Source organism: Theropithecus gelada, chromosome 19 (genome assembly GCF_003255815.1).
Source record: "Theropithecus gelada isolate Dixy chromosome 19, Tgel_1.0, whole genome shotgun sequence".
In the NCBI taxonomy this organism is placed as follows: Eukaryota; Metazoa; Chordata; class Mammalia; order Primates; family Cercopithecidae; genus Theropithecus; species Theropithecus gelada.
In genome coordinates this window covers 10,412,757-10,429,783 of record NC_037687.1, presented here as the reverse complement: position 1 = coordinate 10,429,783, position 17,027 = coordinate 10,412,757, and the positions used below count along the sequence as shown (strand labels likewise).

The following is a 17,027-nucleotide window of genomic DNA, read 5'->3' as shown; positions in this document are numbered from 1 at the left end:
GAATGGCGTGAACCAGGGACGCGGAGCTTGCAGTGAGTGCACGCCAGCCTGGGCAACAGAGCGAGACTCTGTCTGAAAAAAAAGAAGAGCAAGGAGGTGTTGAAAGTGGGTTTCCTGGCTGGGCGTGGTGGCTCACGCTTGTAATCCCAGCACTTTGGGAGGCAGAGGTGGGCGGATCACTTGAGGTCAGAAGTTCAAGACCAGCCTGGCCAACATTGTGAAACACCGTCTCCACTAAAAATACGAAAATTAACTGAGTGTGGTGGCAGGCGCCTGTAATCCCAGTAATTGGGAGGCTGAGGCAGGAGAATCGCTTGAACCCAGGAGGCAGAGGTTGCAGTGAGCTGAGAGTGTACCATTACACTCCAGCCTGGGCAATAGAGTGAGACTCAGCCTCAAAAAAAAATAAATAAATTAGCCCGGTGTGGTGGTGTGCGCCTACAATCCCAGCTACTCAGGAGGCAGAGGCACAAGAATGGCTTGAATCACTTTGAACCTGGGAGGCAGAGGTTACAGTGAGCTGAGATGGCACCACTGCACTCCAGCCTGGGCAATAGAGCGAGACTCCAACTCCCTATCTCCAAAAAAAAAAAAATAAGGCCGGGCGTGGTGGCTCAAGCCTGTAATCCCAGCACTTTGGGAGGCCGAGACGGGCGGATCACGAGGTCAGGAGATCGAGACCATCCTGGCTAACACGGTGAAACCCTGTCTCTACTAAAAAATACAAAAAACTAGCCGGGTGAGGTCACGGGCGCCTGTAGTCCCAGCTACTCAGGAGACTGAGGCAGGAGAATGGCGTGAACCCGGGAGGCGGAGCTTGCAGTGAGTTGAGATCTGGCCACAGCACTCCAGCCTGGGTGACAGAGCGAGACTCCGTCTCAAAAAAAAAAAAAAAAAAAAAAACTGAAGTGTAAAGATGTAATTATGTGGCAAGGCAAGGGTTAAAAAGAAAAGCAGAACAAGTTTTCCTCTGCTTAGCCAGCTCACATCAGTAAAGGCGCCCGTGACCGAGTGCCTTGTCCTTAAAAGCGTGGTGTCCTTGAATGCTTATAAGATAGCACTGAAAAGTCGAGGCCAAAGGAATGGGCTCCAGACACCCTCCTCCGGAGCAAAGTTGAAAAGAAAAACAAATTCCTTTACTGTCTCTCCTTCTGTGAACCATTAGTTATTACTGTGTTTGCCAATGCTTGTATTTAGTAAGATTTGTAGATTCTGTTTTCCTTTCGATGCAGCTGCAAGGCCAACAGCTGTGCAAAGCCACAAGTTGTGCTAAGTCAACAGTTATGCTGTAGATTACATGACCTGTCACTGTATCATTAACTACTTTTGTTTTGCTTCTGTAAGTTTGCCTATAAAAACCACACTCAGTTTTTGTTCAATGCTCAGCTTTTCAGACATGAATCCACTGAGCTGGTGTACACCTAAATAAATCCTCCTGTTTCCCACGTTGGTCTCTCTGGTCCTGTGTTTCCCGCAACAATTACAAAAATGAGTGCCTGGCCGGGCATGGTGGCTCACGCCTGTAATCCCTGCACTTTGGGAGGCTGAGGCTGGAGGATCCCTTAAGCCCAGGAGTTTGAGGCCAGCTTGAGCAACATGGCAAAACCCAGTTTCTACAAAAATTAGCAGAGCGTGATGGCCTGTGCCCATAGTCCCATCTACTTGGAAGGAGGAGGTGGGAGGATCGCATGAGCTGTGGAAGTCCAGGCTGCAGTGAGCCATGATGGAGTCACTGCACTTCAGCCTGGATGGCACAGCTAGACCCTGTCTCAAAAAAGAGTGCATACTGTACCCTCTGCTATTTTATTTACATTTTACTGTGGATTTTTAATAGGTAGCATAGTCACATGATATGTCAAATGTGCCAAAGACATGAGAGCACAAAGTCTTCCTCAGACACCCAGTTCCCTCCCTCTTAGCAGCCATTGTACAGTTTTTTGTGTAACTCTACAGAGTTTTTTTTTTTTGAGACCGAGTTTTGCTCTTGTTGCCCAGGCTAGAGTGTAATAGCACGATGTTGGTTCACTGCAACCTCTGCCTCCCAGGTTCAAGCGATTCTCCTGCCTCAGCCTCTCGAGTAGCTGGGATTACAGGCATGCGCCACCACGTCCGGCTAATTTTGTATTTTTAGTAGAGATGGGTTTCTCCATGTTGGTCAGGCTGGTCTCGAACTCCCAACCTCAGGTGGTCTGTCCGCCTTGGCCTCCCAAAGTGCTGGAATTACAAGTGTGAGCCACTGCACCTGGCCAACTCTACAAAGTTTTATTTTCAGAGATGCATAATTGTATTCTTGTTTTTCATATAAATTGATAAATTATTCGCACAAGGCTTTTTAATTTCGTTTCCTATGCCTCAGATCTGTCTCACAAATAGAGCTAAAAACTGAAGAAAGGTTTGGTAAGATGATTGGGGCATGCATTAAGATAAAATTGGTTAAAATGCCTGGGCATGGTGGTACACACCGGTAGTCCCAGCTGCTCAGGAGGCTGAGGTGGGAGGATCATATGAGCCCAAGAGGTTGAGACTGCAGTGAACTGAGATTGGGCCACTGCTCTCTAGCCTAGGCGACAGAAACCCTGTCTCAAAAAAACAAAAACGAAACCAAAAAAATGATTAAAGTAAGTTTAAATTGTTCAAGGTCACTGTGATAATGAATGTTAATAACAAAGCCTAGACTGACTTTTTTCGGAACAGGTCAATGCGGGTAGTGACTTGTTTGAACTAACAGCGCTGCCAAGTGGCAGAATGAGGATGGTTACTAGTTTTCTGACTCCGAACTCCAGAGAGCCCAAGGTTACTTAAAATGCTTTTGAAGATCTCATTCCGCTAAGGCGTTTCTTGCCCCAGGGTCCCCAAACACAGTAAAGGGTGGAAAGGATCATGATGACAAGCACAGTCTTTGGGTCAAACCCAAACCTAGGGTTTGGTTTGGAGGAGGACTGATTTGGAGTTAATTCAACATCAAGGGGTTGCTTAAGTACCTGGCATGGAGTTGAAGCTTCAAAAACAGTAATGGTTGTGATCGTTGCCTCTTGAACTGGTGCCCCATCCAACCAGAACTTCCTTAAAAGTGCTGTCTTCGCCAGGCACGGTGACTCACACCTGTAATCTTATACTTTGGGAGGCTGAGGCAGGGGGATTGCTTGAGCCCAGGAGTTCAAGGCCAGTCTGGGCAACATAGTGAGACCCCATCTCCTATTTTGTTCTGTTCTGTTCTATTCATTTATGAGATGGAGTCTTGTTCTGTAGCCCCAGCTGGAGTGCAATGATAGGATCTCAGCTTACTGCAACCTCCACTTCCTGGGTTTAAGCAATTCTGCCTCAGCCTCCCAAGTCACTGGAATTGCAGGCGTACAATACCATGCCCAGCTAGTTTTTGTATTTTTAGTAGAGACTGGGTTTCATGTTGGCCAGGCTGGTCTCAAACTCCTGACCTCAAGTTATCCACCCACCTTGGTCTCCCAACGTGCCGGGATTACAGGTGTGAGCTACCCGCACCCAGCCCCATCTCTACATTTAAAAAAAAAAGTTTTCAAGAATAAAAACAAAAAGAAGGCCGGGTGCCGTGGCTCATACTTGTAATCCCAGCACTTTGGGAGGCTAAGACTGGTGGATCACTTGAGGTCAGGAGTTCAAGACCACCCTGGCCAACATGATAAAACTCTGTCTCCACTAAAAGTACAAAAATTAGCTGGGCATGATGGCCAGCGCCTGTAATTCCAGCTACTCGGTAGGCCGAGGCATGAGAATTGCTTGAACCTGGGAGGTAGAGGTTGCAGTGAGCCGAGATTGAGCCACCCCCCATTCCAGCCTGGGTGACATCAAGACTGTGTCTAAGAAAAAAAAAAGAAAAAAAAATTTTTTTAAGTAAAAAGTTTTCAGGCCAACCTTCCAATAAACCCCATCCATCAGGCTCCTAGTCCTTGGTCACCATAAAGGATGGAAGACGCAAGATGCCATCTGCCCTGTCTTACTGAACTGCTATCCTGACCCAACCTCCCACCTCTGCCCTTGCCCTTCCACCACTCAGTGGTCACAAACCCTATATACAACACCATTCTCCCCTCCTTGCCTTAGTGACATCATCTGTCAACTGGCTGTTCCTTCTTCTCTCTTCCCTCCCTCCCGCTCATTGGTTGAAGATTGAGGTCATCCCCCTCTTGCAATCCCTCTGTCTAGACAGGTCCTGTCACTCTCAGTGACTCTGCTGTCCTTACAGCCTCTCTATTCATTGTCTTCCTCATCTTGAAAGATTCCACCGGCCCTCCCAATCACATCCAGTTAACTTCCCTCTTGAAAGTTTTTTGTCATATGCCTGTTCCCTTCTTACTCCCCCCAGGGTGGACATTGGTTACCACTCTGGGATGGACACTGGGATGACCATAGTCGTTGGGGAACCATTCCTCTCCCTTCATCAAACTGTTGTCCAGATGGCAGGTCCCCACTGCCTGACTCCCAAACTAGACCCATACTTTGACCAGAATGATTGACTCAATGATTTACAATGAGTAAATGATCATAATCAGGTTGGTCAGAGTCAGTGAGCTCCAGGCCTGAGACTTAGGAGGAAGACTTCTATGGCCCTGTAATCCCAGCACTTATGGGAGGCAGAGGTGGGTGGCAACAGTTCAAGAGTTCAAGACCAGCCTGGCCAAGATGGTGAAACCCCATCTCTACTAAAAATACAAAAATTAGCCGGGCATAGTGGCGGGCGCCTGTAATCCCAGCTATTCGGGAGGCTGAGGCGGGAGAATCACTTAAATCTGAGAGGCAGAGGTTGCAGTCAGCTGAGATCATGCCACTGCACTCCAGCCTGGGTGACAGAGCAAGACTTTTGTCTCAAAAAAAGAGAAGACTTCTCATCTTAAAGCCAGGAAAATGTGGCTGGACGCGGTGGCTCATGACTGTAATCCCAGTACTTTGGGAGGCCAAGGCAGGCAGATCACGAGGTCAGGAGATCAAGACCATCCTGGCTAACACAGTGAAACCCTGTCTCTACTAAAAATACAAAAAAAAAAAAAAATTAGCTGGAGATGGTGGCTGGCACCTGTGGTCGCAGCTACTCAGGAGGCTGAGGCAGGAGAATGGTGTGAGCCTGGGAGGCAGAGTTTGCAGTGAGCTGAGATCGCACCACTGCACTCTAGCCTGGGCGACAGAGGGAGACTCCATCTCAAAAAAAAAAAAAAAGAGAGAGAGAGCCAGGAAAACGTATGATGTGTGTATTATTAGGTTTCTCCAAAGAAAGCTAATAGGAGGCAGGTAGATGAGAGGGGATTTATTAGGATAATTGGCTCATGTGATCATGGAGGCTGAGATGTCCTACCACACACATTGCAGACCCTAAAGCCAGTAGCTCCAGTAGCTGGAGACCCTGGAAAACCAGTAGCGAGGTTTCGTCTGAATCCTAAAGCTTCAGAGCCAGGGACACCAATGGTGTAATTCCAAGTCCAAGGTCGAAGGCCTGAGAACCAGGGATCACTAGTATAAGTCTTGTCAAGACAGGAGGAGGAGGGTGTCCCAGCTCTGGGGAGGAAAATCCTTTCTCTCCTTTTTCTGTTCTATCGGAGCCCTGCAGATTGGATGACGCTCACCCAGAAGTAATGCTTTATCAGAGAAGGTGTTGCTCTGTCACCCAGGCTGGAGCACAGTAGTGTGATCTAAGCTCACTGCCCCTCTTGGGCTAAAGTGACCCTCTCACTTCATCCTCCTGAGTAGCTGGGACAACATGTGCGTGACCACCACACCCTGCTAATTTTCATATTTTTGGTTGAGACAAGCTTTCCACATGTTGCCCAGGCTTGTCTCGATCAAACTCAAGCTCAAGCCATCTGCCCACCTCGGCCTCCCAAAATGCTGATTGTAGGTGCGAGCCACTGAGCCCAGCCACTGTTTTTTTTTTTTTTTCTTTGTCTTATTTTTACATCACAGCTCAAATCTGGGTATTTTCTAATCCAGCCAAGTTCACACCTAAAATTAACTATCACAGCACAGTGTGGTTGGAGGCAGGGAATATACCCAGATAAAGGAACTTGGCAGAGAGTGGAGCCAACCTAGAAGAAAGTGGAGCCAAAGCATGAAGCCAGAAAACACTATGGTGGTTCCTCGAAAAATTAAACAGAAACCAGGCACAGTGGTGAGTGCCTGTCATCCCAGCTACTCGGAAGGCTGAGGCGGGATGATCCCTTCAGTCCAGAAGTTCAAGGCCAGCCTAGGTAACAGTGAGACCCAGTTGCTTAATAAAAAAGAGATGGAGATGGCAAATTTTGTGCTATATGTATCGTACCACCATTCTTTTTTTTTTTTTTTCTGAGACAGTTTCACTCTGTTGCCCAGGCTGGAGTTCTATAGTGTCATCTTGGTTCACCATAAACTCTGCCTCCTGGGTTCAAGCAATTCTCTTGCTTCAGCCTCCCAAGTAGCTGGGATTACAGGTGTGTGCCACTATGCCTGGCTAATTTTTGTATTTTTAGTAGCGGCAGGTTTTCACCGTGTTGGCCAGGCTGGTCTTGAACTCCTGACCTCGTGATTCGCCCTCCTCAGCCTCCCAAAGTGCTGGGATTATAGGTGTGAGCCACTGCGCCTGGCCGCCAGGAGCTTTTTTTTTTTTTTTTTTTTTGAGACGGAGTCTCGCCCTATCGCCCAGGCTGAGGCAGGAGAGTGGCGTGAACCCAGGAGGCGGAGCTTGCAGTGAGCTGAGATCACGCCACTGCACTCCAGCCTGGGCAACAGAGCAAGACTCCGTCTCAAAAAGAAACAAACAAACAAACAAATTAGTTGGATGTGGTGGTGAGTGCCTGTAATACCAGCTACTCGGGAGGCTAAAGCACGAGAATCACTTGAACCCGGGAGGTTTAGTGAGCTGAGACTGTGCCACTGCACTCCAGCCTGGGCCACAAAGGGAGACTCTGTCTCAAAAACAAACAAACAAAAAAAGCATGGGCAATATGGTAAAACCCAATCTCTACAAAAAATACAAAACTTAGGTGTGGTGTGTACCTGCCATCCCAGCTACTCAGGAGGCTAAGGTGGGAGGATCACCTGAGGCTGCAGTGAGCCATGATTGCACCACTGCACTTAAGCTTCGTCCACAGAGTGAGACCCTGTCTCAAAAAAAAAAAAAAAAAAAAGGCTGGGCGAGGTGGCTCTCACACCTGTAATCCCAGCACTTTGGGAGGCCGAGGCGAGCAGATCACCTGAAGTAAGGAATTCGAGACCAACCTGCCCAACATGGCGAAACCCCGTCTCTACTTAAAACACAAAAAATTAGCCAGGCGTGGTGGCATGCACCTGTAATCCCAACTACTTGGGAGGCTGAGGCAGGAGAGTCGCTTGAACCCGGGAGGCGGAGGTTGCAGTGAGCTGAGATTGCACCATTGCACTCCAGCCTGGGTGACAGGGCAAGACTGTCTGGGAAAAAAAAAAAAAAAGTGGATATTGAAGAAAAATTCCCCAAGAAAGGGGAGTGGAGAGCAAAGACAGTTGAAATATTGGGGCGGATTGTCTGGAGGTGGCTGACACAGGCAGCTGGCACGAGGGGGCAGCAGTGAGCTTCCAGGCAGCAGGGCCCACCCCAAGGGCGGTCCCTTCGCAGACCCAAAGTAGCAGGGGAGCATAGACTGCACGACCTCAGGTGCCTGGGCCCTGGGGGCACGTGTCCAGGATGGGTGATAGGGGAGGTGGACAGGCTGCCTCTGCCTTCTGGAATCCAGGGATTAGAGCCTAATCAGGGGAAATCTGAGCTGCCTGAAGGTTGGAAATTCAGGCAGAGCCAGCAGCCAGTGGGTTTCCGGCCCCCTCCTCCTGCGTGTTGAGAGAATCGCCACAGCTCAGAGACTCCTAGGGCCTTGGAAGTGGGGGTTCCCCCTACCAGCCGCCCACTGGCTCACTGCCCCCCACAAACACACCAGGCCTGGACCTGTACAATAGGCACTTTATTAGTGGTTGGAATGCAGTTACACGCAGGGGTGTGCAGACGCAATGGGGGCAGGGCTGGCGCAGACACAGGAAAGGGGAGACCCCCCCCTTCTTTCCCCTGGGGTCGGGGGTTCTCCCTCTCCAGGATCCTGGGACAGTGCTGATGAGCAGAGACGTGAAGTCTGAGGGGGCCTTGGAATATGGCAGAGGGGCAACCGGGAAGCCAGGTCCCCTGAGTTCGACAAGTTTGGCAAAAGGATCATCAAGTGAGGTGTGTGGGCAGAGGGGCCGGGTTTGCCCAGGGCATCTGCCCTCCACCTCTCCCCCTGAAATCATCCCTTGGGTGGGTTCAGTTTCTTTCCTCTCTTACAAAGAGAGCTGTGTCAATAACTGGCAGAGGAAGTCGGGAAATTCAGCCTAACTCCCTCCAGCCCAGCAGGTTTCCATTAAACAGCTATTAGCGATCTCCTCTCCAGCCCGCTCTCCACTGCCAACCCCTGCAAGCAAAAGTCTCCCTCCCACTCCCTCCTTCCCAGCCAGGAGATACCCCCACCTGGGCACACACACCCCCACCCCAGTCACTCCCAGCTAGGAGGGAGCAAAAGGAAGGCACTCCTTGGCGGCCCCATCTCAGCTGTTGAGACAGATGGAAAGAAAAGCTAATAGACCCTTTAATGCATGTCCAGGTTAAAAAATAATAATAATAAAGAAATGCTTCTGGTGGCCCTGGAGCCAACTGTTCAGGTATGGAGAAGGGGTTCAGTCCTGGCCAGAGCAGGCAGGAATAAACGTGGGTGTTCACTGCGGCCAGCAGCTCCCTCAGACACAAACACCGTCCTTCCTGTGGTCTGGCCCGTTGTCGTGTAAGCGGGGGCAGGAAGCATGAGGGAGCTTGCGGAGGTCGGGCCACATGCCGTCCCAGACAGCAAGAGGCCCCACTGGGTTTTTACTCATTTCTCGTAGTCTTGAGGGGCAACCATGAAAACTCCAAGCGCCCCTTGGCATAAGAAGGAGATACCCCGGACTCTCCAGGTCCAGAAACTGGTGGGATCTGGCTCATGGGGAGGGGGCGGAGCGGCAGTGATAGGACTTCGGGTGAGCCCAAGGGGCTGAGGGAACAGACCCAGCTACTGAGCACCCTGCGGCGTGAGGCTCCTTGAGAGGTGGGGAGCGCGGGGCCTTCAGGACTCCGCTGCCTTCTTGTTGGTCTTGTTCAAGAGTTTCTTGAGGGTGGAAGACATGAAGTAAGGCCTCTCGGCCGAGCCGTCATTCCTCTCCAGGTCCTCCACTGCGGAGAGAGGTCCCAGAGCAGGAGGCATGAGGGGAGCCCATGGGCAGGGGCCTCCGGGGACAGGGTGGGTGGACAAGGGTCACAGAGAAGCCTCAGAGGGTTAGAAAGCAGACACACTGGGACCAGAGAGGGGCAGACTGTAGTGGGCTCCAAGGAACACACAGGATCCCCACACTCCCAGGCCAGGAAGCCCCCCCGCTTCATGCACCCCCAGTCTACATGGAGGAAACCTGGCCCCCACGCCAGCCTCCCTCACTCTCTACTCCTCGGCTTCCGCCCGCTTCCCCTCCTCCGCACTCCCCTTCAACAGGATGTCTCTCAGCTCGGGCGACATGAAGTAGGGTCGCTCCTGAGAGCCGTCATTCCTTTCCAGGTCCTCACCTGGGCTCCCCCCGGGAACCGGCAGGGGGAAAATGGGGTGGTCAGGAAGGGAGGGAAAGAGGGAGGCAGGGAAGAACAGGGAAGCCAGCAGGCATGGAGGAGAGGAAGAGAGACGAAAAAAACAAACAAACAAAAAAAACAGTTGGAGAAACCAGAGTTAGTGGCAGCCACAGATCCCCCCCCCATCAAAGCCAGAAACTGCGAAGCGCGGGTGGGCTCCAGGGCAGCGTCCAGGCTGCAGCCTGGGCAAGTGGACAGGAGGTTGGAGTTGCTTCTAAGCGCAAAAGGAAACCAGGAAGACAGGCTGGGGACCCAGGACGAGGGACAGCCAAGCCCCGGGGAAGCTGGGGGCAGGCGGCCGTGGTGCCCCGTTGGAGGGTGATGTGATGCCCAGTGGGAAGAAGGGATTTGGGGCCCAGCAAGGTTTGGGGTGAGGGGTCACTCACAGAAGCAGAGGAACAGTGTGTCCACACACATGCCATAGACGCTGAAGAAACCATGTGCAATCAGGTAGGAGCCAACGATCACCGTCTGGGCAAGGAGAAACAAGCCGTCCCTGCTCCACGTCCTTCCCAGAGCAGCCCCCACCCACTGTGTCTCTCCTATGCTGGGACCACGTCCTTCCCCTGCTGAGAAACCCTCTTTGGATTAATGACATCCCAACCCCTCACCCCCGCTGGCGGGGCCCCGCGATCCACACGAAGCCCTCTTTCTCTCTCTTTTTTTTTTTTTTGAGACGGAGTCTCACTCTGTCGCCTAGGCTGGAGTGCCATGGCGTGATCTCGGCTCACTGCAACCTCCATCGCCAGAGTTTAAGCCGTTCTGCCTCAGCTTCCCGAGGAGCTGAGACTACAGGCATGCGCCACCACGCCAGGCTCATTTTTGTATTTTTAGTAGAGATGGGGTTTCACCACGTTGGCCAGGCTGGTCTCAAACTCCTGACCTCAGGTGATCCACCTGCCTTGGCCTCCCAAAGGGCTGGGATTACAGGCGTGAGCCACCGCACCTGGCCTTTTTTTTTTTTTGAGACAGGGTCTCACGATCTCACTCTGTAGCCCAGGCTGGAGTGTAGTGGCGTGATCTCGGCTCACTGCAAACTCTGCCTCCTGGGCTCAAGTGATCCTCCCACCTCAGCCTCCGGAGTAGCTGGGATTACAGATGTGCACCACCATGCCTGGCTAACCTTTGTATTTTTTGTAGAGATGGGTTTTTGCCACGTTATCCATTACCCTTCCTGGGCTTAAGAGATTCACCCACCTTGGCCTCCCAAAGTGCTGGGACTACAGGTATGAGCCACCGCACCCAGTCTCATCCTTGCTTTATTTAACCCCTGGGCCTCTGCATGTGCTATTGCCCTGACTTAAATCTAATTTATGCCTCATCAACCTTCTGCTTTCAGCTCAAAGAGCAAATTCTCAAGTCCCACCTCCTCCGGGAAACCACCTATGACACATAGAGTGGGCTTTTCTATTTTTATTTTTATTTTTTTTGAGACAGGGTCTCACTGTGTTGCTCAGGCTGGAGTGCAGTGGCACCATCTCAGCTCACTGCAGCCTTGATACACCTCAGGCTTACAAGTAGCTCAAGTGATACTCACACCTCAGGCTTACAAGTAGCTGGGACTATAGGCATGTGCCACCATACCCAGCTAATTTTTGTATTTTTTTTTTTTGTAGAGATGAAGTTTTGCCATGTTGCCCAGGCTGGTTTCAAACTCCTGAGCTCAAGCGATCTGCCTGCCTTGGCCTCCCAAAGTGCTGGGATTATACATGTGAGCCCCTGCGTCTGGCTGAGAGCCTTTTTTTTTTTTTTTTTCCTGAGATGGAATCTTGCTGTGTCATCCAGGCTGGAGTGCAGTGGTATGATCTCGGCTCACTGCAACCTCCACCTCCCGGGTTCAAGTGATTCTCTTGCCTCAGCCTCCTGAGTAGCTGGGACTACAAGTACGTGCCAGCACACCTGACTAATTTTTTTTTTTTTTTTGAGACGGAGTCTTGCTCTGTCGCCCAGGCTGGAGTGCAGTGGCCGGATCTCAGCTCACTGCAAGCTCCGCCTCCCGGGTTCACGCCATTCTCCTGCCTCAGCCTCCCAAGTAGCTGGGACTACAGGTGCTTGCCAACTTGCCCAGCTAGTTTTTTTGTATTATTAGTAGAGACGGGGTTTCACTGTGTTAGCCAGGATGGTCTCGATCTCGCGACGTTCATGATCTGCCCACCTTGGCCTCCCAAAGTGCTGGATTACAGGTGTAGGCCACCATGCCCGGCCTCTAGAGCCTATTTTATGTCCTCCTAGCACTGGGCACCCCTCCTGAGCTCTTGGTGTAGCTGCAATTTTATGCATGTTTAGGGCTTTCCAGGTTTAATGCCCACATCCTCACTAGACCCAGTCCCATTTACTACTACATCCATAGCAATCTGAAGACTCACAGGGCCTAAGTAGCTGCTAGATAAACATTTGTTGACTGAAGTCAGTAGACATGGCTGGGTGTGATGGCTCATACATGTAGTCCTTGCACTTCGGGAGGCTGAGGCAGGAGGATCCCTTGAGCCCAGAGCTCGAGACCAGCCTGGGCAATAGAGGGAGACCCTGCCTCTATTATTATTATCATTATTATTATTATAGTAGAGTGTGAGCTACCACACCTGGCCTATCTCTATTATATTAAAATAAAAATTCGCCAGGCGTGGTGGGTCACGCCTGTAATCCCAGCACTTTGGGAGGCTGAGGCAGGTGGATCACGCGGTCAGGAGTTCAAGACCATCCTGGCTAACACAGTGAAACTCTGTCTCTATTAAAAATGCAAAAAAATGGCCGGGCGCGGTGGCTCAAGCCTGTAATCGCAGCACTTTGGGAGGCCGAGATGGGCGGATCACGAGGTCAGGAGATCGAGACCATGCTGGCTAACACGGTGAAACCCCGTCTCTACTAAAAAATACAAAAAATTAGCCGGGCGAAGTGGCGGGCGCCTGTGGTCCCAGCTACTCGGGAGGCTGAGGCGGGAGAATGGCGTGAACCCGGGAGGCGGAGCTTGCAGTGAGCTGAGATCCGGCCACTGCACTCCAGCCTGGGCGACAGAGCGAGACTCCGTCTCCAAAAAAAAAAAAAAAGCAAAAAAATTAGCCAGGCATGGTGGCAGGCACCTGTGGTCCCAGCTACTCGGGAGGCTAAGGCAGGAGAATGGTGTGAACCCAGGAGGCGGAGCTTGCAGTGAGCCAAGATTGCGCTACAGCACTCCAGCCTGGGCAACACAGCGAGACTCCGTCTCAAAAAATAAATAAATAAATAAATAAAAATAAAATAAAATACAAATTCAATACAATGAAATCATGGCCAGGCATAAGGGGTCATGCCTGTAATCCCAACACTTTGGAAGTCCGAGGTGGGTGGATCACCTGAAGTCAGGAGTTCGAGACCAGCCTGACCAACAGGGTGAAACCCCATCTCTACTAAAAATAAAAAAATTAGCCAGGCACAGTGGCATTTGCCTGTAATCCCAGCTACTAGGGGAACTGAGGCAGGAGAATCGCTTGAACCTGGGAGGTGGAGGTTGTGGTAAGCAGAGATCACTCCATTGCACTCTAGCCTGGGCGACAAAGCAAGGCTCCATCTCAAAAAAAAAAAAAAAAAAGTCAGTGGACCTTAGAGGGATTAAATAACTTGCCCAAGATTACTCTTCCTCATCTTAGAACTAGCAAATAGAGGATCTAAGATAAGAAACTAGGTCACTGGGCTTCAAGACCTACACTGAGATACAATACTGCCCTTGCAATGAAGGCTCAATCACTCCACAGCCTTATTACCTCTTTGGCCATATCTCCCCCTTTTTTTTTTTTTTTTTGAGACAGAGTCTCACTCTGTCACCGAGGCTGGAATGCAGTGTCGTGATCTCGGCTCACTGCCACCTCTGCCTCCCAGGTTCAAGCAATTCTCCTGCCTCAGCCTCCCGAGTAGCTGGGATTACAGGCGCCCGCAACCACACCCGGCTAATTTTTGTATTTTTTTGTAGAGATGGGGTTTCGCCATGCTGGCCAGGCTAGTCTCAAACTCCTGACCTCAAGTGATCCACCTGTCTCAGCCTCCCAAAGTGCTGGGATTACAGGTGTGAGCCACCGCACCCAGTCCCTATCTCCACTTCTTTACTCCTTCCACATCAGCCCCACTGCTTTCCTTACTGTTCCTGGCACACTCGCACCTCAGGGCCACTGTACTTGCCGTTCCCTCTGCCTGGATATTGCCTACAGCTTCAGATCTCGGATCCAACATCACCTGCATGGCACCACCTGGACCCCCACACCTGCCCAGATCCCCCACCACAGGTTCAAACGGTTCCCTGTGCTATACATACTAGTGATGTATCCCAGTCTGCAATCATACATTCACCAATATCATTATGGAGGAATATCTGTTTACCCCCAAACTCTAAGGCCTTTAGAGGGAAGCACTCCACCTCAATGCTGAATACACAGTAGGTGCTCAATAATGTCTGTGGTCCGAGGTCGGGGGTGGTGGGTCACACCCGCAATCCTAGCACTCTGCGAGCCCGAGGCAGGCGGATCACTTGAGATCAGGAGTTTGAGACCATCCCAGCCAACATGGTGAAACCCCATCTCTATTAAATATACAAAAATTAGCCAGGTGTGATGGCTCACGCCCATAATCCCAGCACTGTGGGGGGCCGAGGCGGGCGGATCACCTGAGGTTGGGAGTACGAGACCAGCCTGACCAACATGGAGAAACTCCGTCTCTACTAAAAATATAAAATTAGTCACACATGATGGCGCATGCCTGTAATCCCAGCTACTCAGGAGGCTGAGGCAGGAGAATTGCTTGAACCCGGGAGGTGGAGGTTGCAGTGAGCCGAGATCACCCCATTGCACTCCAGCCTGGGCAACAAGAGTGAAACTCTGTCTCAAAAAAACAAAAAAAATTAGCCAGGTGTGGTGGCGTGTGCTTGTAATCCCAGCTAATCAGCAGGCTGAGGCACAAGAATTACTTGAACTAGGGAGGTAGAGGTTTCAGTGAGCCAAGATCGTTTCACTGCACTCCAACCTGGGCAACAGAGTGAGTCTGTCTCAAAAAAGAAAAAAAAAAAAAAAAATTAAATTAAATTAAATTAAAATTAAAAAATAAATATACAAAAATTAGCCAGGTGTGGGGGCAGGCGCCCGTAATCCCAGCTACTCGGGAGGCAGAAGCTTGAGAATTCGCTTGAACCCAGCAGGCAAAGGTTGCAGTGAGCCAACATTGCACAACTGCACTCCAGCCAGGGCAACAGGGCAAGACTCTGATGCAAAAACAAACAAAGAGTTTGTGGTCCGAATAAATAATCAATTCCCCACCTCTGACCTCTAGCCACATTTATCTAGTCAAAGAAGACCAAGCAAATCCCAACACCTCTTTCTTCCCAAACCCCCATCTCTCCCCAGAGGTCCATACCAGTATAGGAACCCAGTAATAATTGAGGGGTGGTGCTGTATCCTGCACGATCCTGATACGGTGGGTGAAGAAGAAGAAAGCCAGGATCCCTGGAGAAGGAGAAGAAAGTGATGAAGATGGTGAAGGGTTCTGGATATAGGAAATAGCCTCCTAAGAAGATGACACCCGCCGGGCGCGGTGGCTCAAGCCTGTAATCCCAGCACTTTGGGAGGCCGAGACGGGCGGATCACGAGGTCAGGAGATCAAGACCATCCTGGCTAACACGGTGAAACCCCGTCTCTACTAAAAATACAAAAAACTAGCCGGGCGAGGTGGCGGGCGCTTGTAGTCCCAGCTACTCGGGAGGCTGAGGCAGGAGAATGGCGTAAACCCAGGAGGCGGAGCTTGCAGTGAGCTGAGATCTGGCCACTGCACTCCAGCCTGGGCGACAGAGCGAGACTCCGCCTCAAAAAAAAAAAAAAAAAAAAAAAAAAAAAAGAAGATGACACCCATCACAGAAGACAGAAATCAGGCTCCCACACCCTGAGAGGCGAGGTGGGCGGCACTCACCCACACTGCCTACGATCAAAAGTTTGCCCAACAGGAAGAGGAAGTCGGTAACTTTGTCCAGGACAGCCACTCTGCAGGGGACAGTGAGGGGCAGGTGTTAATGCTGGCTTCAGGGACTAGGGGAAGAGGGAGGTGGCAGGAGGAAGATGGTGCTGATTCCTGACCTGATGATGTTTCTCATGAGCAGGAAGAAGGCATTCCTGGCCGAGGTGCAGAAATTGGTGCCGTAGATGGCAATCTGGAGGAAAGTGGGAGGGAGAGATCAGACCCAATGGGTGGGCATGTGGGGTGGTCCTCTCACCCAGCAGGAGCTGGTGGGTTGGTTGGGGGTCCCAGGCCCACTCACCATGATGTAGGCATTCCTATTGAGGAATTTGATGAACTTCTCCAGGCACCAGAAGCAGCATTTGAGACAGGTCATGAGGCACTTGGCAAACTTGTTCTCTGCGGCTGGAAGAGAAGGGAAGGGATGCAGAAGTGAGGGGACACCGCCTGACGTGGAAGGGATCCCCTCTTCCCTATCACACACACTTGCCAATGTCCAGGTCTCCTGAGTCCATGCTGTCAAAGAGACAGGGACTTGAGCCCAGGAGTTTGAGACCACAGTAAGCCATGATGGTGCCACAGCACTCCAGCCTGGACGACAGAGAAAGATCCTGTCTCTAAAGCAAAGTACAATCAATCGCAGCCCCACAGCCCTTCCTCTAAGAAAAATAAACCAGTTTTTTTTTTTTTTCTTTTTTTTGAAATGGAGTTTCGCTCTGTTTCCTAGGCTGAAGTGCAGTCGCTCGATCTCGGCTCACTGCAACCTCCACCTCTGGGGTTCAAGTGATTCTCCTCTCTCAGCCTCCCGAGTAGCTGGGGCTACAGACGCGCATACCACCATGGCTGGCTAATTTTTGTATTTGTAGTAGAGATGGGGTTTCATCATGTTGGCCAGGCTGGTCTCCTGACCTCAGGTGATCCGCTCGCCTCAGCCTCCCAAAGTGCTGGGATTATAGGCGTGAGTCACGGCGCTCAGCTAATAAACCAGTTTTATTCGTGCTTCCTTCAGCGCAAATATATCCCACTCCAATTCACTCTAGCAATAATCAATGGTGGGCCAGTCCTCTTGGGCCTGTCCCCTCAACAGCAAGAATTCCACCCAGTAGGTTCTCTGGTTTGCTCCTCCATCGCAGGACCCAATCACGCCAACTCCTGAGCTCCCCCGCGGCATAGACAGAAATCCATCACTGCTCTATGATCTTGGCACCGCCCACCTCCAAGGAAGAACCAATCCTGGTCTGCTATTCAGCCTCGCCCCGCAACAGGAGCTAATGCAAGCGGTGGGTGGGCCGTACCTTTCAGCCGCTGATCCAGGTACTCGAGTATCACACGAATGATCTGCACAATGGCCAGGATGAGCGCGCCAAAGGCCAGGGAGCCCGTGTGGTACCTGCGGGCCGAGGGGGTGGTC

General features: G+C 51.1%; 1 protein-coding gene across 5 annotated transcripts in view; it reads right to left on the bottom strand.

Annotated features, from left to right (window-relative positions):
* Window positions 1-7,912: 7,912 nt before the first annotated feature.
* SLC44A2 (solute carrier family 44 member 2) overlaps window positions 7,913-17,027 on the bottom strand; it is a 48,870-nt gene continuing 39,755 nt past the window's right edge. For 2 of the 5 annotated variants that reach the window (XM_025366079.1, XM_025366078.1), the window contains exons 16-22: window positions 16,912-17,006; window positions 15,918-16,021; window positions 15,736-15,809; window positions 15,572-15,642; window positions 15,023-15,111; window positions 10,033-10,117; window positions 7,913-9,202 (exon numbers count right to left, since the gene is read on the bottom strand). In XM_025366079.1, coding sequence (XP_025221864.1) covers window positions 9,096-9,202; window positions 10,033-10,117; window positions 15,023-15,111; window positions 15,572-15,642; window positions 15,736-15,809; window positions 15,918-16,021; window positions 16,912-17,006 — 625 coding nt within the window. In that variant the 3' untranslated portion in view covers window positions 7,913-9,095. Of the gene's footprint in view, window positions 9,203-9,461; window positions 9,587-10,028; window positions 10,118-14,548; window positions 15,112-15,571; window positions 15,643-15,735; window positions 15,810-15,917; window positions 16,022-16,911; window positions 17,007-17,027 lie in introns of those variants that run through there. The other 3 variants (XM_025366077.1, XM_025366080.1, XM_025366081.1) reach the window with 3 other exon arrangements.